At 42.7% G+C, this 24,223-nt stretch overlaps 1 protein-coding gene across 3 annotated transcripts in view; it reads right to left on the bottom strand.

Annotated features, from left to right (window-relative positions):
- Positions 1-24,223, bottom strand: part of pde4ca (phosphodiesterase 4C, cAMP-specific a) — a 39,278-nt gene that overhangs the window by 3,117 nt on the left and 11,938 nt on the right. For all 3 annotated transcript variants that reach the window (XM_017686799.2, XM_017686800.2, XM_017686801.2), the window contains 14 exons: positions 12,279-12,470; positions 9,684-9,725; positions 8,436-8,472; positions 8,149-8,222; positions 7,987-8,030; positions 7,737-7,849; positions 4,403-4,496; positions 2,724-2,893; positions 2,505-2,603; positions 2,245-2,409; positions 1,854-1,953; positions 1,606-1,760; positions 1,395-1,517; positions 823-1,005 (listed from right to left, as the gene is read on the bottom strand). In XM_017686799.2, coding sequence (XP_017542288.1) covers positions 823-1,005; positions 1,395-1,517; positions 1,606-1,760; positions 1,854-1,953; positions 2,245-2,409; positions 2,505-2,603; positions 2,724-2,893; positions 4,403-4,496; positions 7,737-7,849; positions 7,987-8,030; positions 8,149-8,222; positions 8,436-8,472; positions 9,684-9,725; positions 12,279-12,470 — 1,591 coding nt within the window. The remainder of the gene's footprint in view (positions 1-822; positions 1,006-1,394; positions 1,518-1,605; positions 1,761-1,853; positions 1,954-2,244; positions 2,410-2,504; positions 2,604-2,723; positions 2,894-4,402; positions 4,497-7,736; positions 7,850-7,986; positions 8,031-8,148; positions 8,223-8,435; positions 8,473-9,683; positions 9,726-12,278; positions 12,471-24,223) is intronic.

The following is a 24,223-nucleotide window of genomic DNA, read 5'->3' as shown; positions in this document are numbered from 1 at the left end:
GGTCTTCTGCTCCCATATCCCATGGAAACTATAGAACACTGCATTGACCTGTGGGATATGCGTGTGGGGCTTCCTGCATTGAATTTGGATGTGATTTCTGCCAGAGTCGCTTGTCTGTTTGCATGAACAATTGAAGCTAGACGCTGGTCATGATCATTAAGCACCTGTGGGCATCCACTGCGCTGTCCACTGTGGGTGCTAATGCCTTCTTTGGTGTAGTCGTGGGCTGGAGGTTAGGTACCCAGCCCTGTAACTGGAAGGTCACTGGTTTGATCCCCTCGGCTGACAGTACATGACTAAAGAGCCCTTGAGCAAGGCACCTAACCCCCATTTGCTCCCCAGGCTCTGCGGATAGGGCTGCCCACCACTCTGGGCAAGTGTGCTCACTGCCCCCTAGTGTCTGTGTTCACTAGTGTGCATGCATGTGGGTGTTTCACTGTACGTATGGGTTAAATGTGGAGGTCTAATTCAACAGTGTGCAAAACACAGTTGGCAAATGGTTCTAAATTCTAAATTCCCTGTACACATGTGACACTGTGGATCAAGGAATGTTAAATACATGCACAACTTCAGAAATGGAATGTCCCATTTGTCCCTGGAACTCTGACAATTCATGTTCCCTTGCCATGAGCATGTTGGCCAGTGTTCAACCTCACTCACAAGATAACATTTCACAACTTATACAGTTATGGACATTCCTAAGCTGACACCGGAGGTAACACCACATCATAATCAATTTACATACTGCTATTCCATGACTTTTGGGACATCTGTATATATGTCTTATCCCTCTGTGAAGCCACAGACCAACTGGATACTGACCTGTGATTTCTCGATGGAGGCATTGTGTTTGTCACACATGGGGCTAATCTCCATCCCTCTGTCCCTCTCTCTGTCTCCCTGGGTGAAGAACTCCACCATAATGCGGTCAGTCCACTGCCGGTAAATCTCCAGAGGTTTGGTGGGGTTACTGAGGTCAGCACAGTGCACCATGTTCTGAAGGACCTTTAAAATAATAGAATGTGATATTTAAACTAAACAAGTCTATTAGAGATTACTCCACACAGTTCTAGGGTGAGTTTGTAATGATTTAGGCTTGCAGTTATCACCATGCTAACAAGCATGTCTTGGGAGATCAACAGCATTCCGGGTATGGAGAAACATTGTGTAGAACTGATTTTTCACTGAATGAAGCAATGACCCTCCAAGGCCTTGGTGCAACAACCTGGTCCTGGAGATTTATCACCCTGCAGAGTTTAGGTCCACCCTTATTCTAACACACCTGATCCTTCAAACGGTGCCTGAATATTACAGCCAGGTGTGTTGGCCCTGGGTGGTTGATCTTCAAGACCAGGAATAGGTACCCCTGACATAAACAAACAAGTAAACGATACCTGGATACGATCTGAGTAATTGTCCAGGAGGAGAACCCCGAGACTTGTCACTTTTTTGGTTTCTACCATGGTCTTCAGATCTGCCAGCAGGTTCATGTGTTTGGACATATCTGTGGCTAGGACCTTTGATGGACAAAAGAAAATAATCCATAAATAACAGGTTTTGCCTGTGTTATCTCTTTATAACCTGTATGCCATACAGGTCCCTCACCATGTCAATGACGATTTTACGCAGCGACTGTCTCTGTTTCTTGCTCAGGTTCTGGAAAATATCACAGTTTTCTTCCTGCAGGAGTTTGAAGCCAACAGCCAGGTGATGGTTCTCCAGCACAGATGAGTCATTGTACATCAGAGCCAACTCTGAATCTGAGGGATGAAGAAAGGCACAATTTAAAACAACAAACATGAACCCTATATTAAATACTTACAAGACTTGTTAGTTTAGAAATGCCTGCTCACTTGTGTTGATTAGAAACTGATTAGATACTCCAGGATGATCCACATCATGGATCGCGCTGGCGAACAGTGCAGCCAAGATCTCGAGGTCAGTGAATACAGCCTAGAAAAATAGATTTATGAATTTCAGACTCATAGATCACACAGAAAGGGTGGTTAGTGTTCAAACACACCTCATTAATCAACAAAGTCAAATTGATGTTTATGATGTCGATTATGAAAGATCATGTATTGTTTACTAAAGAAAAATGCTCTCAATGTTCTATGATGGTCCAATAATCCATACAGTGGTTTACCTCAATGAACAAAGCAAAATAAACATTTCAAATACTCACATTCTTCAAAAATCATTCAAATTGCGTCACTAAAAACAGCAAGTATGATTCATTTGTACCTCAAGTGCTGGAGTTGACAGCAGGACGTTTGTGGACTGAACCACGTCGGCTGCATGGATGCTGTTGTGATACGCAACATCAGCACGGTAGTTCTCCTCCAGCGCCATCATGAAAGTAATAAAGGTGTCAGCTGGGATTTTAAAGTTCTTCAGCAGGTCTCTTTCCTACAGAGGCCAATTTAACGTAGGAAAACAATAAGAAACTTGGCACCATTGTGATATAAGACATTGCAATTGCAGTAACAATACCATGCATTTACCTGGAAAACAGTGTACATTGTGACCGTCAGTGGCCGGTTCCCGGAGTACTCAGATATCTTGAAAATATCTACACCCCATTTATGAATCTCCTCTAATTCCTGTAGATGAGAGACACACAGTTCCCTTCAAATATTCCTTCATCTGCTGTGGGAAAAGTTGCACCTGTGTAGTTCTAAAAGATTCCATGGATCTGAGGATGAAGAGAGAGTCAGACTGACCTTGGCCAGTTGTTCCTCCTGGTCAGTGCTAACCCCGAAGCGTGGAATGGACACATTGCGGCTATGTGTGGACGTCGGTTTCTTCACGCCACTGATCTGGGACATTGGCCTCTTCTTCTTCTCCTTGTCTTTGGGCAGTGGGGATATGAGCTCCAGGTCATGCTGCTTTTCTGCAGAACAGAAAAACAATCATATATAGCAAAGCATCAACACAGAAAATCACTAACATTTTTTAGTATATAGCCTGCCAGTTTAAGTAGCTGTATGGACCAGACATGCTGACCTCAAAGCTAATACCCACTTCATTTAACAATTACAATATCCAACAGAACCCCTAATCAAAAGACTTACAGATTTTTTTAGGATCAACTGAAAAGCACTCAAAGGCACCCAATGTTGAGGAAACACATTTACTTTGGTATATTGCTCACTACCCTCTGGATGAAAGGATTAGTTCCCAGTCTTTCTGAAGGATGGGGTGCTGCTGAGGGTGCTGAGTGCTGTGGAAGTTAAGAAGAAACACTACTCAGGGCTGATGCCATTACTTGAGAAGCTACTGCACACTCTGGAGCTGCTTCCCTGGAGCTGCTGCAATGGGTTTCCAGTACAAGTCCTTGCACCCTGCGATGATGCCGTTGGCATCATCAGTGCTAAGGGCATTAGTCTAGGACAGTTTTGTGATGTCTTCCTCAAACACAGCTACTAACACTCAGTAGGTAGTAACCATGTTTAGTAAGTGTGTTTGATCAGGAACATCACAACTGCTTGAACTGGGGACCTCTGCTGTAAGGTTCCCTTGTAGCAGTGCAGATTGTAGTTCCATGCACTTTGTTCCATAGTCATAGATCCAACTTTGTTGAATGCTGGCAGTGGTGTGGTGCTCCTGACCAGCTGATAAACTACTTTGATGCAGGACAGTGACTCTGTGGAGTGAAACAGCCTGTATTCTTAGGGCACTGGGGGTTGTCTTGGTTTTTTGGATGTCCAGTTCCTGATCACTGAGGAGTTCCTTGGCATGCCCTGGCAAGTACGAGGGTGTACTTGCCAAATTTCTCAAGGCATCAAGGAAATCAGCTGTGTGTACCTATAGGTCATTAATGGAAATAATGCAGGCCTTGATCCAAAAGCCTTTTAAATATGGCCAGATCTATCGCAAACTCCATATGGCATGCTGTTAAATTCTCAGAAGCCATGACCCAGAGTGTAAGGGCTCTCAGGATGGTGTTAGCGCCAAGGGGACCTGCTGTGTATTTCCAGTGGTCTGAACCATAGTGAATTTATTAGGCTATTGTCAGCCACTCTCAGAATGATGTAAGACTAGCTCTTAGAACAATTTGCTTTTGAAAGGTTTCTGTCACTACTGACATATTGTGGGGAGCTCATTCACCACATTGACTCAGCTCTCTTCCAACGTCATCATCTTTTGGCTTCTTGCCTCTACTGAACTCCATCGTTACCACCTCTGAGGGATGCATAATGAGGGTACATTACTTATCACTTTATTTATCAAATTCATTATTAAAGGAAAAGCAAAAGAACAGAACTCCTATCCAGGTTGTCAGGTTTACACCATCCTCCAATAACATGACCCAAAAGACAAGACCGCCAAAAGACTGGAGGACACTGTTGTAAGACCTCAGTCTATAAACCTATGTAAATTAGTGTCGAGCGAATCGTACCGAGGAATGTGCTGGAAATGTACTCGGACACCTGGTTTCCTGACCGGCTCGTTTCAGACAGCTGGGTGAGCTCACGGCTCAGCATCCTTTTAAACTGTGGGACAGACAAATAAAAATACACAAACTCTATCAAAAAAACACCGTTTATACTGAAAAACACAATACTACACTCAAAACAGATGTTGCCTGTGGGTATCTTGACATCTTGATATCCCTGCATGGGCAGAATCACTACAATATACCGGTAAGAGTCCTTTAGCAAGACTCCCAAATCTACCTTAAACTCAGGGACAGGATTAACCCCTTAAATGGTCAGGACCCACCAGCTGGTCTAAAGTTTACAACACACTTCTAGAACCTAAAAACAACTCAGCCACTTTGTATTGTAGTCTGTGTAGTTACTAATAATAAGTGTAAGTATGTGATAATCCTGAGATTTTAAGGGGTTAAACTTAGACTATCTGCCATATCCTCTGTATGTAAATATAGTAGGTGTGGGCGATTAGGCAGATATAATGACATGGTACATGTAGACATTTACACAAATCATCATATAAATCATGTCTGTCTGCCCTGTGATGGACCGGCGACCAGTCCAGGGTGTTTCTTGCCTTTCACCCACTGAACACTGGGATAGGCTCCAGCACAAGGATAAGCGGCTTAGAAGATGGATGGATGGATGATATAAATTATGATATTGGGTTTTTCTGAGCTTTGATAAATTGGAACAGACAAAAACCCTGTAATGCCACATTTTCCCTTTACTAAATCCAGCCAAACTGGAGAAACTGGAGAAACTGCTCTCTCTTTGTAGCAAAACATGCAGCTGGTGTTCTTTAAGTACTGATTTTATTTACAATATGCTCAGAAAAGCATATTGCAGTGTCATTTATCAAGATTATGGTAAAATCATTACAATGCGCACCCTTACAATGTAATAATGAATGTAAGCGTGACTCCTGATTATATTTCCACTGCTTAGACAGCGTGTTACTCAGATGTGTCTCATTACAGTGTAGATACTAAAGAGAGCGAGACATTCATTTAACAAATAATTGAATAATCAAGCTGGTGAGATACTCTGTTCTGAAAGAAATATGCAGTGAATACAGTCTGAGCTCCTCTCAGAGATGTGAGGAAGAGTGAATGAGTTACATAATCACACTCAAGGACTCTCAACCACACACACACACACACACACTCACTCACTCACACACACACACACACACACACACACACACACACACACACACACACACACACACACACACACACACACACACACACATTTATACAACAAACATCACTGTTATTCCAATACTGATACCAAAACATCCAGAATCAGTTGATAGTGATGCCTTTTCAATATTTCTTTAAAATCTTTTAAAAAAGTATTTTTAATTTTAATTTTATTTGATTTTTGAATTATGTATTTCAAAGTCAAGGCTAAAGTGAACTTGATCAAACAAGATCGCCCTTCTCCAACTCATTATTCTCATAATTATAACATAAATTTGACATAAAGGCAAATGCACATAGACATACTAGACAGCACAGACAGACATGAAACATACTTATAGGGGAAAATATATACATATTTAAATATATATACATATTTACAGCACCTCACTTACACTGATCATGTGAAGGTAGTCTGTGATGCTGAAACTACTGGCACTCTTTTAACCCCACAGGACAAACTACACAGCTAACAGCATCACATCACTCAGTCTGAGGATCTGTTACAGCAGTGGATCTTATTCATTCTTATTTCTGCTGATATCAGGCTGATACTGATAAACCATCTCTAAAACTGTGTTTGTGTGTGTGTGTGTGTGTGTTTCTTACCTCAATACTCCTTCTCGTCCTGCTGTCCGGCATCGCGAAACAGACACTATACTAACACACACATAGACACACTACACTCTGCTCTTCAGTTCATATACAGACTTCACTCTCAATGCTTCTCTCTCTCTCTGCAGCTATGCCTTCTCGCACGCTCCTCTCTCTCTGTACTCGTGTGTAAACACACACCACGCGCTCCTCCTCACAGCCAATCAGAAACACTCAGGGAAAAAAAGAAGTGGAGCTGAACAGAGCTGTCTGATTGGCTGGCAGGGCAAGAGCAGTGAATCCGTGTAAGAGAGGGTGCATCAGTGCGGTGCTGCTTCATTAGTGCAAATAAACACATAGAAGTCTGTAATGCAGGTGTGATACTGCGAGTTTATCTACAGTGCCTGGAGGTATGAACCTGAAACCTGAACCAGCTCACACACACTGATAGAGACAGATTATCACATACACTGCAAGCTCTCTACAGCTGACAGCTGGGCTTTTGCTGTAGCGACACTGACTAAACTGAGGAGAGGAGGAACTCTGAGTCTGCTGTAGCTGCTGTCAGTGAAGAGACAGTATGACAGTCCTGCACTGAGACCGCAAATATTATCACAACCTTGACACTGTACAAGATCAATGAGCTATAAGGTGGTGATTAGGACCAATCACAGTCAGGAGGAGGTCTCAGAGCAAACAAGGTGGTGATGAGAACCAATCACAGTGAGGGGGAGGTCGGTCTCAGAACTAACAAAGTGGTGATTAGGACCAATCATAATCAGCAATTAAGACCAATCACAGTCAGGAAGAGGCTCAGAACAAATTATGTGGTGAATTGGACCAATCACAGTCAGGGGGAGGTCTCAGAACAAAGGGTGTGGTGAATAGGACCAATCACAGTCAGGGGGAGGTCTCAGAACAAATGATGTGGTGAATAGGACCAATCACAGTCAGGGGGAGGTCTCAGAACAAATGATGTGGTGAATAGGACCAATCAGTCAGGGGGAAGTCTTGCATATTAGGACCAATCACAGTCAGGGGGAAGTCTCTGCAATGAGGACCAATCACAGTCAGGGGGAGGTCTCAGCGATTAGGACCATTCACAGTCAGGAGGAGGTTTCAGAACAAATGATATGGTGAATAGGACCAATCACAGTCAGGGAGAAATCTCAGCGATTAGGACCAATCACAGTCAGGGGGAAGTCTCGTAGATTACGACCAATCACAGTCAAGGGGAGGTCTTAGAATTAATGAGGCAGCGGTTAGAACCAACTCTGGAAGTTGGAATTGTTTTTTTATTCTGACTTTAACAAGATCTAAAAGTACCACATAGTGCTGAGATTGCATTACTATAGTAATCCTTTAGATCAGGTCATAGGTGGTTTAAACAGGTAATCAGAAAACTGTAAGGGAATACAGTGTTAAACCCTTCCAAACCCACATAGACCATCAAATACACTCTGATCCATTTCCCGAATTCTGTTGGCTGAAGTTTCTGTACCTTGTTTGATGCCATCTGACTGACAGAGTTTCGAGTTTTTAGGGTCTCCAGCTGCTCCAGACACCAGTCCAGCTCCTCCAGCGTCTCCACCGCCAGCTGCTGCACCGGCTCCTCTACACAACACACATCTCTCTGTCAGGCCACTCCGGTCAGTGAAACTCACCATCACACTTGCATAACACTATAGTAAAATCACTCCTGCGGGATTCCCTGTTTTAAAGAGCTCAGTGTCCGAGGGATTCTGACTGACCTGGTAGACTCGTTTTGCACATGGACGGGTTTCCAGAGGATCTCCTGTAAAGGACAATATTATCTGTTATGAATTGTCATGAACATTTGTGCTTTTTTTTACAGGCATTTGAATTAAAGTTGTTCTTATTCTGATCTTGTGATACACAGTATTTCCGCTTACTTGCCAGGCACGCGATCTTGCTGGTAGGTCAGAATGGCAAAGTTATTCCGGACTGTCCTCAAACTGGCCAGGACCTTAAAGAGGGGAAGCAGATGTCTGGCATTACAGTAAATGTAAGATCTTATTTTTACCTTGAATGTAACCCCAGGTTACACAGCTCTAATGAGGAATTACAGTACCTGCAGCAGTATGCGGGACTTGAATTCATCAGATCACACACAGATACAAGACCCTATAAATGTGCATTAGTACTGAAGAAGCACAATGATCTGCAAGGTTTTACTGACCTGTGCGAAAGGGGTCACTATCATGTCTTCTCCGTGTCTGTAAAAAAAGAGAAAAACATTGCAGTGCAGGTAAAAGAAGATCAAAATGTTCTTACATTTCTTTCTGAAATGAAGCAGAGTTTGGGAATAACTGGCAGCCGAGTGGAAATGATAGGCTGGGGCTTATTATGGGAGGAAGGAATGAAGCGTCAGGGAACAGCGTTTACAGTTTCAACAGGCCTGTTTTTACAGAATTCATTTCATCTAAAATATTTAGTAGGCAATTCAGATCCAAATGCTCATCCTTACTTTAACACAGTCTGCAGAACTCTTCACTATGTTCAGCATGGTTAAATGTACCATTTTATTTATTTATTTGTTTGTTTGTTTGGTAACACTGAGTTCTGATCTGAGGAATCAGTAACTGGTAAGAAGTACTGAGAAAAGACTGAACCGCTGAAGGTAAAAGAAGACAACCAGCAACAAGATGGATGGACACAGTCAGAGGTATTATTAACCAGCCTTTCGGAAGCGTGAAGACCCAAACAGAAGACAGGACATTCTGGAGAAACACTGTCCATATGGTCACCAGGAGTCAGAACTGAACTGATTACACTAATTAATAATAACTGTAATAATAAGGGTTATAATAATGGTAATATAAGAGTAACTGAGGACTGCAGAGTGCAAAATGACATATACTTTGTCTTTGTGTGTTTGAGGGGTCAGCAGGTCAGCAGGAACACACTCAGTCTATACCAGGGGTGCACAACTCAGTCTCACTCAACTAGCCCTCACCTCCAACCTCAAACCTATTGTGATGTAAAGAAATACTGTGAAGATCTACTTTTGCCATATTGCCCACGTTCAGTCTGGCCAACATGAAGTTTAGAGAGCTCTTCTTGAAGAAGATTCTATATGATTAAAATTGTTCCCTTGGTTCAGAATGTTGTTGTGCACTCCTGATAAAGCTCCAGTAAACAGTTTCTAATCAAGACATAGCCTCACCAGCGGCTCCCAGCGCTGTCCTCAGAGCCCCTCAGACGGTCCATACCATACAACTCACAACACAGAGAGATAAAGAACAATGTGGACCATCTGGTGAGCCCTGAGAACTGGGTGAGAACCTCTGGTCCAAACTGTAATACTGGGCTTTGGGCTCTGAGTTCAGGTGGGTATGGGAACAGGAACCAGTTAGCAGGTGGATTTAGGGATTAGAGGACAGTCCTGGGTCAATATTCAATACTCAATATATAATATCCTCCTCACCGGCTCAGCCAGTTCACCTCCCAGTGCTTCAGACTCTCTTCCCTTTAAAACACAAGAATAGATGATTCACCACAAACTAAAGTGAGTAGATGGACAATGTGTCTAATCCCTGCATCATAGATATGCTCGAGAACAGCTGAGAATTTCAGACTGGGCTTTAGTTTCCAAACTCACTGAGTGATATTATTGATTATACAACAGTTAGTTCCAGCAACACGGGATGACTGGTTGAGCTGCGTTCTAACTGCTGTTATTTCACCATAACATCACAGGTTTTTCACTCTATCAGTCCGCTGAGACGCCGTTGCTAAGCAACGACTCTGACAGCTGAACGTTTTTACTTCTTACTTTTCCACAAACAGAAAACAGACACTGTTAAGATCAGATTTGACCGACAGCCGATTTGGTCAAACTCTGAAGAAGAGACGACACTAAATTCCCAAACCGTCAGTTGGTCTGTGAGGAGCTGGAGAACGAACTGCCGGCTGTGCAGCGAGTGGGCGGAGCTCGCTACTCTGACGTAACAACAAGCTGCTCGTTAAGGAACTATAATTTGGAGGAAGGAACTGAACATTAAAACATATTAAACGCCGCATTCACAGCCCAGTTTATTCATTTCTTACTCTATTTATTTAATTGTTGTATTAAAGCAGTAGAACACTCGAGGAGTGTGTTATCACCAATAACATCACGGTTGTGATGATCTACGGCCACCAAATCACAGCCGATCTTATTTCATGAAACACGCTCCTCGAGTGTTCCATTGCTTAAATATAACATGCAGTCAGCAGGATAGTGTGAGCTGAAAATATCCTTTTTCAGACTTTAAATCCAAAAGACTAAACTGCAGCTCAGACTAACTGCACTCTCATTACAGCTCACCACCATATACTGCATATCAGACAGAGTATAGATGGATTAACCCTGACTGGCAGGTCCAAACGTCCACTAAATACTTCTATAGCTTTCTATAATATCTTTATTATTATTATAACTCCAGCCAGATTGCACTGTAGTCCAGATACACTGTTAAATAAAGGTGACATGGAGTGATAACATAGAAGAACCACTTTTGGCTCCCTAAAGAACCAGGTCAGATTTGTGAATGTGAAAAACTTTTACAAAAGCCAAAGGGTTTAAAGGTTCTTTCTAGAACTTTTAGATTATGTCTTTACACTTTAAAAAAGTTCTTCATACTCATGATAAAATGCTAATGAAAAGGGGGCTGTGATTAGTAAATTCTATTTGATCTGTATTACATTAATTTATAAAAACACAGTATTTGATATTTTATCTTATGAACTACTATTTTTTTTATAAATATACGCTCATTCCAAATTTGATGCCTACAACACATTCAGAAGAAGTCACAGGAGCATGTTTACACTGTGTTACATCATCTTTCCTTTCACACCCAAGACACAAACTGATCCAGTTTTGTAGGCAGAACTTTTTGAAATTCTTCTGTTATATAAGTCTTTAGCTGTGCAACCATACAGGAGTTTAAAAAACACATTTTCAGTGGGAGGCAGTTCTGGACCACAGGCAGGTCAGTCTAGCTTCTGCACTCTCTGAATATGCAGCCATGCATATTCATCTTTAGGTTGAAATGAACAAGGACATCCCTGAAAAAGACAGTGACTAAAAGGCTGCATATGGTGCTTTAGAGTGTGTTCTGTGCTAATAGAACTTTCACAGATTTGCAGGTTACCCACTAATAGCCCCCCAACACCATGACAGATGCTGGATTTAGAACTTTATGTTGGTAACAATCTCGATGGTCTTTTTCTGGAGAATACAACGTCCATTTCCATTCTGAAAGGTGGATTCTTCAGACCACAATACACGTTTCCACTGAGCTTCCGTCTGTTTCAGATTATCTTGAGCCCAGAGAAGTCAGCAGCGTTTCTGGCATTGTTGGAATGTGACTTCTGCTGTGCAGAGTTCTGTCTTAACCTGCATTTGTGGGTTCAGAGATGGACACTGCTTACCAACAACAGTTTGTCAAATTCCTGAGCCCATGTGGTGATCTCCATCACAGAAGCATGCTGGCTTGAATGCACTGCTGTCTTAGGGGTCGAAGGTCATGAGCATTCCAGTGTGTTTTTCAGCCTTTTCCTTTATACACCAAGATTTCTCCAGATTCCCTGAATCTATTCTGCACTGCAGAGGGTGAAATACCTAAAATCCATGTAATAACTTGCTGTGGAATGTTATTTCCCAACTGTTGGATTTTTTGCTGATGCATTTTTGAACCTCAACCATCCTCACTCATTCAGAACTCTGCCTTTCCTGGATGCTCCTTTCATACCAAAGCATGATTACATCACCTGTACAAGATGTTTAAGATGTTTCTTGAACAGTTCAAAATGCTGCTAGTTCTAAATTGCTCCTGTCCTAACTTTGCTCTGGAACATGTTGCAGAAATGAGTGCATATTTACAAAAAACAATGAAATTAATAATGTAAACCATTAAATAAGTTGTCTTTGTGCCTTTTCATCAGTCTGAGAACCACTGAGAACCACTCAGCTAAAGGAACTCCCTCTGCTCTGTAGCTGAAGGGACGGAGGTCAGAGGAGGAGGTCAGTACTCACAGCTCGCTGGCTGCAGACGAGTTGCGGGATGTGGCTTTGGGTGAAAGGTCGAAGTCAGAGTCGGAGCGGTAGAGGAAGGATTCCCGGCGTTGGCTGTGGGGAACGCTGGCCTGCAGGACCAACCCTGAGCCTGAACCACCCTGAGGGTCCATAGAACTGCGGCCCAAACACAGGCCATTCTCCGCATCAAAACTGGAGAACAGAGGAACACAGACTGGTTAGAACACCTGACCTAGAACTTCACAGAAAAGCCTTTGATACATTCCAGATATTCTGTCCATCTGTATGACTGCTGTAGAGAAAAGAAGGGAAAAGGGACTGTTAGTGAACCATTAGCCATCATTAGAGGGACAGCACTTGAATTCCATTCATGTCAAGTTTATTGAATAGATACGATGGTCATATCTGAGAAACTATAACACAGACTAACAGGTACAGTGCCTATAAGATATGATGAGAATGTTATGATACAGAAACAGTAAATGACGGTATATTTATACTTGTAGGAGAATGTTGCTGCAGCACAAGCATTTCAATGTATTTTTATGGCCTGTATTTTAAAAACACCTGACAGTACACCAATCATGAATCTTATACAAAAAATACTCCCAAAGAAAAGCATCTTAAAGTTTGTTGACATTATGCTACTACTTACTACAAAGTAAAATGATGGTTATTTTACTGTGTAGCTGTGCTTCATCACACAACTAGAGAAAACCTTTTTACTCAGAATACACAGAAACATTCTGTGATAAGAGCAGAGTAAGAATGACATCTGTTAGATCTGCTGTGATGCTGAGTGAATGAGGCTGAGGGGGGTTTTCCGTCTCAGTGCTCTGAGCTCAGTGTGTCTGTGAGTCACTCTGAGGGCAGCCCTGAGATGTAAACAGCTCAGTGACGTAGAGGTGTGTGAGCTGAGTGTAAACACACTGCTCACATAAAGAGGTCAAACAACCTGGACACTCTGCGAATACAAACATGAGATTCGAGAATCCGAGACCGAAGAAGTGCCAACATTGGTCAGCCATGTTTTACCTAATTTAAAGTTCTGTTGTCTGTGTGCCTTAATCACATTTACACTAAGCTCAAACAGTTCAACATCACAGCTGGACACTCCACCACACTGACCTGACATTCTTTCACAATACACTCACGTACACACCTGTATACTTTCTCCTGAAGTGATTCAGTCATTCAGATCAGCTCTGAATTTAATTAATGATTCAAACTCTCTCTGTATCAAACCATCTCACACTGCACAGAACATCTCACACTGCCCCAAACTGTCTCACACTGCACAGAACCATCTCACACTGCCCCAAACTGTCTCACACTGCACAAAACCATCTCACACTGCCCCAAACTGTCTCACACTGCACAGAACCATCTCACACTGCCCCAAACTGTCTCACACTGCACAAAACCATCTCACACTGCCCCAAACTGTCTCACACTGCACAAAACCATCTCACACTGCACAAAACCATCTCACACTGCCCCAAACTGTCTCACACTGCACAGAACATCTCACACGGCCCCAAACTGTCTCACACTGCACAGAACCATCTCACACTGCCCCAAACTGTCTCACACTGCACAAAACCATCTCACACTGCCCCAAACTGTCTCACACTGCACAGAACCATCTCACACTGCCCCAAACTGTCTCACACTGCACAAAACCATCTCACACTGCCCCAAACTGTCTCACACTGCACAAAACCGTCTCACACTGCACAAAACCATCTCACACTGCACAAAACCATCTCACACTGCCCCAAACTGTCTCACACTGCACAGAACATCTCACACTGCCCCAAACTGTCTCACACTGCACAGAACCATCTCACACTGCCCCAAACTGTCTCACACTGCACCAAACCATCTCACACTGCCCCAAACTGTCTCACACTGCACAGAACCATCTCACACTGCCCCAAACTGTCTCACACTGCACAAAACCATCTCACACTGCCCCAAACTGTCTCACACTGCACAAAACCATCTCACACTGCACAAAACCATCTCACACTGCCCCAAACTGTCTCACACTGCACAAAACCATCTCACACTGCACAAAACCATCTCACACTGCCCCAAACTGTCTCATACTGCACAAAACCATCTCACACTGCACCAAACCATCTCACACTGCACCAAACTATCTCACACTGCACCAAACTGTCTCACACTACATCAAACCATCTCACACTGCACCAAACTGTCTCACACTGCAACAAACTGTCTCACACTGGGCGAAACTGTCTCACACTGTACCAGATTCTCACACTGCAACAAAATACCTCATACTGTATCAAACTGTCTCACACTGCCCCAAACTGTCTCACACTGCACAAAACCATCTCACACTGCCCCAAACTGTCTCATACTGCACAAAACCATCTCACACTGCACAAAACCATCTCACACTGCACCAAACTGTCTCACACTACATCAAACCATCTCACACTGCACCAAACTGTCTCACACTACATCAAACCATCTCACACTGCACCAAACTGTCTCACACTGCAACAAACTGTCTCACACTGGGCGAAACTGTCTCACACTGTACCAGATTCTCACACTGCAACATACCTCATACTGTATCAAACTGTCTCACACAGCACCTAACTGTCTCACATTGTATCAAACTGTCTCACACTGTATCAAACCATCTCACACTGCCCCAAACTGTCTCACACTGCACAAAACCATCTCACACTGCCCCAAACTCTCTCACAGTGTATCAAACTGTCTCAGACTGTATCAGATGGTCTTGCACTGTATGAGACTGTCTCACAATATGTCAAACCGTCTCACACTGCACCAAACTGTCTCACACTGGGCAAAACTGTCTCACACTGTACCAGATTCTCACACTGCAACAAAATACCTCATACTGTATCAAACTGTCTCACACGGCACCTAACTGTCTCACCTTGTATCAAACTGTCTCACATTGTATCAAACTGTCTCACACTGTATCAAACCATCTCACACTGCACCAAACTGTCTCACACTGCACCAAACTGTCTCACACTGGACCAAACTGTCCCACACTGTATCAGATTCTCACACTGCACCAAACTGTCTCACACTGCACCAAACTGTCTCACACTGGACCAAACTGTCCCACACTGTATCAGATTCTCACACTGCACCAAACTGTCTCACACTGCACCAAACTGTCTCACACTGGACCAAACTGTCCAACACTGTATCAGAGTCTCACACTGCACCAAACTGTCTCACACTGGACCAGATTCTCACATTGCAACAAAATACCTCATACTGTATCAAACTGTCTCACACTGTACCAAACCATCTCACACTGCACCAAACTGTCTCAGAGTGTATCAGATTCTCACACTGCCCCAAACTATCTCACACTGTATCAAACTGTCTCACATGGCACCAAACTGTCTTGCATTATATCAAACTCTCACACTGTACCAAACAATCTCACACTGGACCAAAATGTCCCACAATGTATGAAACTCTCACAGTGTACCAAACCATCTTACACTGCACCAAACTGTCTCACACTGGACCAAACTGTCCCACACTGTATCAGATTCTCACACTGCACCAAACTGTCTCACACTGTCTCACACTGCACCATTTTGAACTGGTACTCATGTCTTTGTGTATTTGCTAAAATGTTTTGTGTTATATGAGTTTTATTGGTCAACTGTGTACAGTACTTTGGTCTTAAACATACTTCACAAATAAACATGTTTGTTTACACCCCATGCAAAAGGCAGAGTCCTTTGATTTTTTCATTTAATATCAATACCAAGTTAAAACGGCAAATGAATACTTAGTGTCAAAAAAGAGTAGTACTGTACTATTATTATGGAAGGATGAAATGAATTATACCAGCAAGGCCAGAATAAGCTCAGAAACTGAATAAGCTCAGTGCTTCACATGGATCTCATGTGAGCTGAATGTGTTTTACACTGAATTACATAATCAGTCAATGCAGACCCTCCTTCATTCATAAAGGGGGGGGGGTTCTTTCATGCTCTCACATCAGAGCATTTCTGTTGCTATCTGAAGCTCCTCTGATCTATAAATAGCTCAGCTGCTTCCAGCTCAGTGTTCTGTAGTAGTTTCTGCAGCTCTGCTGGGCTAAAAATACCCCCATCACAGGAAACCTCCCCAGCAGAGCTGAAGGAACCACTACAGACACACGGAGGGATATTTTTAACCCAGTGACGCTTTATTTAGCTCTGCAGGAACAAACTCTTCCCTCCATTCATTAATATTTATGTGGTTTTTTATTCAGTAGCACTATTTTTATACCACACTGCACTGCATGTCCACATCCACATCTACACTCTCTCCTTTCTTTTATTAACATTCAAAATGTTATTTTCTTATTTTTTCTCCTTATTTAAATCACAGCAACAGTAAATTAATATTAATGTGAAAATCAGTGCTGCGGTATGTTACTACACACTTTATCTCTTCAGGTCATTCAAAAAACAATAACAACAACAAAAACACTGCGAAAAGCTGTAATGATCACCCCAATAACTGCTGAGTCAGCAGAACCTTAATTAGAACATAACTAACTGGAAACTGCATAATCAGTTCAGTGGGAGCATCTGGAGTTAATAAGCTGTGAGATTAAATCTAGCTGGTTAACGCTGTGATCAACTGTAGCACCATCAGTTCTGGTTCTGGTTTATTCTGGTCTGAGATGAAGACTTGCCCCTAAACACACATTACTGCTTTAAAAGCTTCGTGACTCAACTGGCTGAAATGTTCATGAGAACTGCTTTGATAGAAACCGCGCCCTCTCTGGTCAGACTCCAAAGCTGCACGGATGTGAATTGGATAAAATTAGCCTGTAAAGCAAAAAAGGACTATTCCTAATTATGGATGCACACATCACAGCTCTTCCTTCAAAAATGAGCTGAGACTGATGAAAAGCGTCCTGTGGGCAGCATCCTGTGACCACTGATGAAGGACTAGAGGGTGACCAACACAAACTGTGCAGCAGCAGATGAGCCATCGTCTCTGACTTTACATCTACAAGGTGGAGCGACAAGGTAGGCGTGTCTAATAGAGTGGACAGTGACTGGACACAGTGTTTAAAAACTCCAGCAGCACTGATGTGTCCGATCCACTCGTACCAGCACAACACTCACTAACACACGACCACCACCACGTGCTTTGTTACTGCAGTGCTGAGAACGATTCACCACCCAAATAGTACCTGCTCTGTGAGGGTCCATGGGGGGTCCTGACCACTGAAGAACAGGGTAACAAAGTATCAGAGAAACAGATGGACTACAGTCTGTAACTGTAGGACTACAAAGTGCAGCTATACAGTAAGTGGAGCTGATAAAATGGACAATGAGCGTAGAAACAAGGAGGTGGTCAGAATATTATGGCTGATCGGTGCATACTTATAAAGCATATTCATGAATCAAAGAGGTGCCATAACTCTAGCCTACAGCCCATTCAGCCAATGGAAAGCTGCGGTGCAGAAATATCCGCCCACCAGTCTCCATGGCAACGCATACTGCAGCAGTCTATCTGTGTGGTTGGAAGTTGTAAATGCAGCTCAGAAACTCCATAGTAAAACAATAAACAAAAAAGTGGTTTCCTGCCAATGAGAAACTGTAGAACAGACTCAGTTTATATCTCAATACCTACATTTAGAGTCGGTTATTCATTCAGCCTAATGAGAAACTGTAGAACAGACTCAGTTTATATCACAATACCTACATTTAGACTCGGTTATTAATTCAGCCTAATGAGAAACTGTAGAACAGACTCAGTTTATATCACAATACCTACATTTAGAGTCAGTTATTCATTCAGCCTAATGAGAAACTGTAGAACAGACTCAGTTTATATCACAATACCTACATTTAGAGTCAGTTACTCATTCAGCCTAATGAGAAACTGTAGAACAGACTCAGTTTATATCACAATACCTACATTTAGAGTCGGTTATTCATTCAGCCTAATGAGAAACTGTAGAACAGACTCAGTTTATATCTCAATACCTACATTTAGAGTCGGTTATTCATTCAGCCTAATGAGAAACTGTAGAACAGACTCGGTTTATATCACAATACCTACATTTAGAGTCGGTTATTCATTCAGCCTAATGAGAAACTGTAGAACAGACTCCGTTTATATCACAATACCTACATTTAGAGTCGGTTATTCATTCAGCCTAATGAGAAACTGTAGAACAGACTCAGTTTATATCACAATACCTACATTTAGAGCCGGTTATTCATTCAGCCTAATGAGAAACTGTAGAACAGACTCAGTTTATATCACAATACCTACATTTAGAGCCTGTTATTCATTCAGTCTAATGAGAAACTGTAGAACAGACTCAGTTTATATCACAATACCTACATTTAGAGCCAGTTATTCATTCAGCCTAATGAGAAACTGTAGAACAGACTCAGTTTATATCACAATACCTACATTTAGAGCCTGTTATTCATTCAGTCTAATGAGAAACTGTAGAACAGACTCAGTTTATATCACAATACCTACATTTAGAGTCAGTTATTCATTCAGCCTAATGAGAAACTGTAGAACAGACTCAGTTTATATCACAATACCTACATTTATAGCCTGTTATTCATTCAGTCTAATGAGAAACTGTAGAACAGACTCAGTTTATATCACAAAACCTACATTTAGAGTCGGTTATTCATTCAGTCTAATGAGAAACTGTAGAACAGACTCAGTTTATATCACAATACCTACATTTAGAGTCGGTTATTCATTCAGCCTAATGAGAAACTGTAGCACAGACTCAGTTTATATCACAATACCTACATTTAGAGTCGGTTATTCATTCAGCCTAATGAGAAACTGTAGAACAGACTCAGTTTATATCACAATACCTACATTTAGAGTCGGTTATTCATTCAGCCTAATGAGAAACTGTAGAACAGACTCAGTTTATATCACAATACCTACATTTAGAGTCTTTATTCATTAAGCCTAATGCATTTCTTATTAAGTCAAATATTCTGAAAACAGTTATGATACATAAACCATTTGTGTTTGTGTTTAATTGCAAATTAGAACAAACACTTGTGTCTCCAACATAAACATAGAGCTTTTTTACCGCTTCTGTTTGTAGACAATGATGATGGGTCGGTTGACTGAACGTGGAGAACCATAACGCTCCGCTGATATACAGTTCCACCAGAACAGAGAATCCACTGTTTACAGGAACATTCATCTTCATTTTCTCTCACATTACTGACATACATATGACCCAAATATCCAAATGAGCTCCTTTTGACTTTTTCCTCCAAAGAAAAACAGCACAGTGTTTCTCAGAGATCTGAAAGGGGCACATTATCCAACACAATCCTCTGACGTGCATTAGAGCATCATCTCCTGCAGCACATCTCGATCTGAGCTTTGCTTTTTGTGTGAAATCACAATCAGAACTCACGCATTGTTAAATAACGCCTCTCTTTCTGTTGCAGCTCCTCCCTCTTTTCCACGGAGAGACTATGAACAGAAAGAGGACGCAACAAAAAAGTCCTCATTCCCGCCTCCTGTAGTTTACAGAGTTTTACTCTTCAGGTCTGCTCTCTGTTTCAGTTTATACCCTATTGGATTTATTTACATGTTAGTTTGATCTCTATGACTCTGATTCCTCCAGCTCCCATGCTTTGTGTTTTTCTCTGCTGGACTTTGATCTGGTCTGGTGTTAAACCTGCCTTTTGTACCAATCCTATCCCTTCCTGCTTTGTTTTATGTTCACCATGTGTGTATTTCGTAAATCAGCGGTGGTAACTGAGTAAATGTAATTGGTTTCTGTACTTAAGTAGTTTTTTATGTATCTGTACTGAAGTTGGACGACTTTTTCCTTTCACTCCACTACATTTCAGAGTCTAATATCTGACTTTTTCCTCCGCTACATTTTGAGAAATCTGTCGTTCCTTTTGGTTTCTGTGTGTATAAAAATGTAACATGTCAAAACGAAAGAAGCGCAAAGCCAGAGCACCAATCAGGGCCCAGCGGTCACTTTGTTCTGATCTTGTTTTGACCTGTCCTGCTTTCTATTGTTTACATTTATTTGTCTCAACAAAACACACGCAAATAATCCCTGCTGAAAACCCACAGAAACCATTAAGTGTGTCTGTTGGTTCCAGATGGTTATGTAATGCTCTTAATGGGTTGATATCACCGTGTAAAGGATCCTAATGGTTTAACAGGTGAACAGTGACTGATTCTAAATGCATCTAAAGGTTTGCTAATGGGATCTGAAGATGTTCTGCAGAAACTGGTGGTCTGTATTAATTCAGTTCCCATTAGAGAGTAAAACCAGGGATAATACTGTAAGATTTAGTGTGAGAAATAACAGTAGTCATCGTAAATAACTGATGGTAATTGATTTTAGGCGATTAGGTAATGAGTTCAGATCCTTTCTGAAAGCAGTAGCAGGAGGGCTATGGAGGTCTACATGACATCAGAGCTCTGAACCCGACTGGATGTACGAAGAGAAGAGGAACAGCTGCCTCAGAATGAAAAAGCTCCTCCTCCAGAATCATAGCACATTAGAGCCGGGTGCTCCTGTGTCGGCCTCAGAAAAGGAGATTTTACTGTGAGGCTTAACCCGGTCAGTGCACAGACAGGGTCCTCTGTCCGTCCAGCCATGCCGGCTGAGTGTATGAGTCTAAAACTTTGGAAATGTACGTTTGTGAGAGAAATGACCGAATGAGAAAACAAAGCTCACGCAGGCACTTTGACGCAGTTCTGATTCTCTCTAGTGTTCAGTCTCGGTTTGAATTCAGATTTCAATAGAAGACAATTCTGAACTTTCACACTGAAGATTTTCTTAGTTAACACTGATATAAAATAATTCCTCTGTGGTTAATTATGATTAATGAACATAAACAGTGCTATAACATTAGCACATACGGGTGAATAATTTCTGTGTCCCAGATGGCTGTAAGTAAAATGTAACTGAATAAACGACTGAATAGAGTGAATTAGACCTTGTCATAAAACACAAATATTAAGGATGTTTTGTTTCTTTGAATTAATTCAAACATAGTGACACTGACAGTGACAACAATACAAAATAAAAGTCTTAGACTTCACCGTTATTAAGCCTACAATATATATATATTATAATATAACAGCTACCACAACTACAGTCACTACAGCAGCTACAGCAACTACAGTCACTACAGCAGCTACAGTCACTACAGTAACTACAGCAACTGCAGTCACTACAGCAGCTACAGAAACTGGTCACTACAGCAGCTACAGCAACTACAGTCACTACAGCAGCTACAGTCACTACAGCAGCTACAGTCACTACAGTAACTACAGCAACTACAGTCACTACAGCAGCTACAGTCACTACAGTAACTACAGCAGCTACAGTCACTACAATAGCTACAGTCACTACAGTAGCTACAGTCATTAGTCACTACAGTAACTACAGCCACTACAGCAACAACAGCAACTACAGTAGCTACAGCAAATACAATAACTATAGTCACTACAGCAGCTATAGTCACTACAGCAGGTACACCAGATAGAGTAACTACACCAGCTACAGAAAAGACATCAACTACAGTAACTACAGCAGCTACAGCAACTACAGTAACTACAGCAAGTAAAGAAACTACAGTAACTACAGCACCTACAGTAACTACAGCAGATACAGCAACTACAGCAGGTACACCAGCTACAGTAACTAAAGCAGCTACAGCCACTGCAGTAACTACAGCAGCTACAGCCACTACAGCAGCTACAGCACTTACAGAAAATACAGCAGATACAGCCACTACAGTAACTACAGCAGGTACAGCGACTGCAGTAACTACAGCAGCTACAGAAACAACCTCAACTACAGTAACTACAGCAGCTACAGCAACTACAGTAACTACAGCAAATAAAGCAACTACAGTAACTACAGTCCCTACAGTAACTACAGCAGCTACAGCAAATACAGCAGGTAAACCAGCTACAGTAGGTACAGCCACTGCAGTAACTACAGCACCTACAGTAACTACAGCAGGTACAGCCGCTGCAGTAGCTACAGCAGGTACAGCCACTGCAGTAACTACAGCGCCTACAGTAACTACAGCAGGTACAGCCACTGCAGTAACTACAGCAGGTACAGCCACTGCAGTAACTAAAGCAGGTACAACCACTGCAGTAACTACAGCAGCTACAGACACTACAGTAGCTTCAGCAGCTACAGACACTACAGTAGCTTCAGCAGCTACAGCAACTACAGCAGCTACAGCCACCACAGCAGCTACAGTAACTACAGCAGCTACAGCCACTTCAGTAACTACAGCGCCTACAGTAACTACAGCCCCTACTGTAACTACAGCAGCTACAGCAAATACAGCAGGTAAACCAGCTACAGTAGGTACAGCCACTGCAGTAACTACAGCACCTACAGTAACTACAGCAGGTACAGCCGCTGCAGTAGCTACAGCAGGTACAGCCACTGCAGTAACTACAGCGCCTACAGTAACTACAGCAGGTACAGCCACTGCAGTAACTACAGCAGGTACAGCCACTGCAGTAACTAAAGCAGGTACAACCACTGCAGTAACTACAGCAGCTACAGACACTACAGTAGCTTCAGCAGCTACAGACACTACAGTAGCTTCAGCAGCTACAGCAACTACAGCAGCTACAGCCACCACAGCAGCTACAGTAACTACAGCAGCTACAGCCACTTCAGTAACTACAGTGCCTACAGTAACTACAGCCCCTACTGTAACTACAGCAGCTACAGCTGCTGCAGTAACTGCAGCAGGTACAGCTGCTGCAGTAGCTACAGCAGGTACAGCCACTGCAGTAGCTACAGCAGGTACAGCCACTGCAGTAACTACAGCGCCTACAGTAACTACAGCAGGTACAGCCACTGCAGTAACTACAGCAGGTACAACCACTGCAGTAACTAAAGCAGGTACAACCACTGCAGCAACTACAGCAGCTACAGCCACCACAGCAGCTACAGTAACTACAGCAGCTACAGCCACTTCAGTAACTACAGCGCCTACAGTAACTACAGCCCCTACTGTAACTACAGCAGCTACAGCTGCTGCAGTAACTGCAGCAGGTACAGCTGCTGCAGTAGCTACAGCAGGTACAGCCACTGCAGTAGCTACAGCAGGTACAGCCACTGCAGTAACTACAGCGCCTACAGTAACTACAGCAGGTACCACCACTGCAGTAACTACAGCAGGTACAGCCACTGCAGTAACTACAGCAGCTACAGCCACTGCAGCAACTAAAGCAGGTACAACCACTGCAGTAACTACAGCAGCTACAGACACTACAGTAACTTCAGCAGCTACAGCTGCTACAGCAACTACAGCAGCTACAGTCACTACAGTAACTACAGCAGCTACAGCAAATACAGCTGGTAAACCAGCTACAGTAACTACACCACCTACAGTAACTACAGCAGCTACAGCCACTGCAGTAACTACAGCAGCTACAGCCACTACAGTAACTACAGCGCCTACAGGAACTACAGCAGCTACAGCCACTACTGTAACTACAGCGCCTACAGTAACTACAGCTGCTGCAGTAACTACAGCAGGTACAGCTGCTGCAGTAGCTACAGCAGGTACAGCCACTGCAGTAACTACAGCACCTACAGTAACTACAGCAGGTACAGCCGCTGCAGTAGCTACAGCAGGTACAGCCACTGCAGTAACTACAGCGCCTACAGTAACTACAGCAGGTACAGCCACTGCAGTAACTACAGCAGGTACAGCCACTGCAGTAACTACAGCAGCTACAGCCACTGCAGTAACTAAAGCAGGTACAACCACTGCAGTAACTACAGCAGCTACAGACACTACAGTAGCTTCAGCAGCTACAGCTGCTACAGCAGCTACAGCCACTACAGCAACTACAGCAGCTACAGCAGCTACAGTAACTACAGAAGCTACAGC

This window comes from Pygocentrus nattereri, chromosome 17 (assembly GCF_015220715.1).
Source record: "Pygocentrus nattereri isolate fPygNat1 chromosome 17, fPygNat1.pri, whole genome shotgun sequence".
In the NCBI taxonomy this organism is placed as follows: domain Eukaryota; kingdom Metazoa; phylum Chordata; class Actinopteri; order Characiformes; family Serrasalmidae; genus Pygocentrus; species Pygocentrus nattereri.
This window is presented reverse-complemented; position numbering and strand designations above follow the sequence as displayed.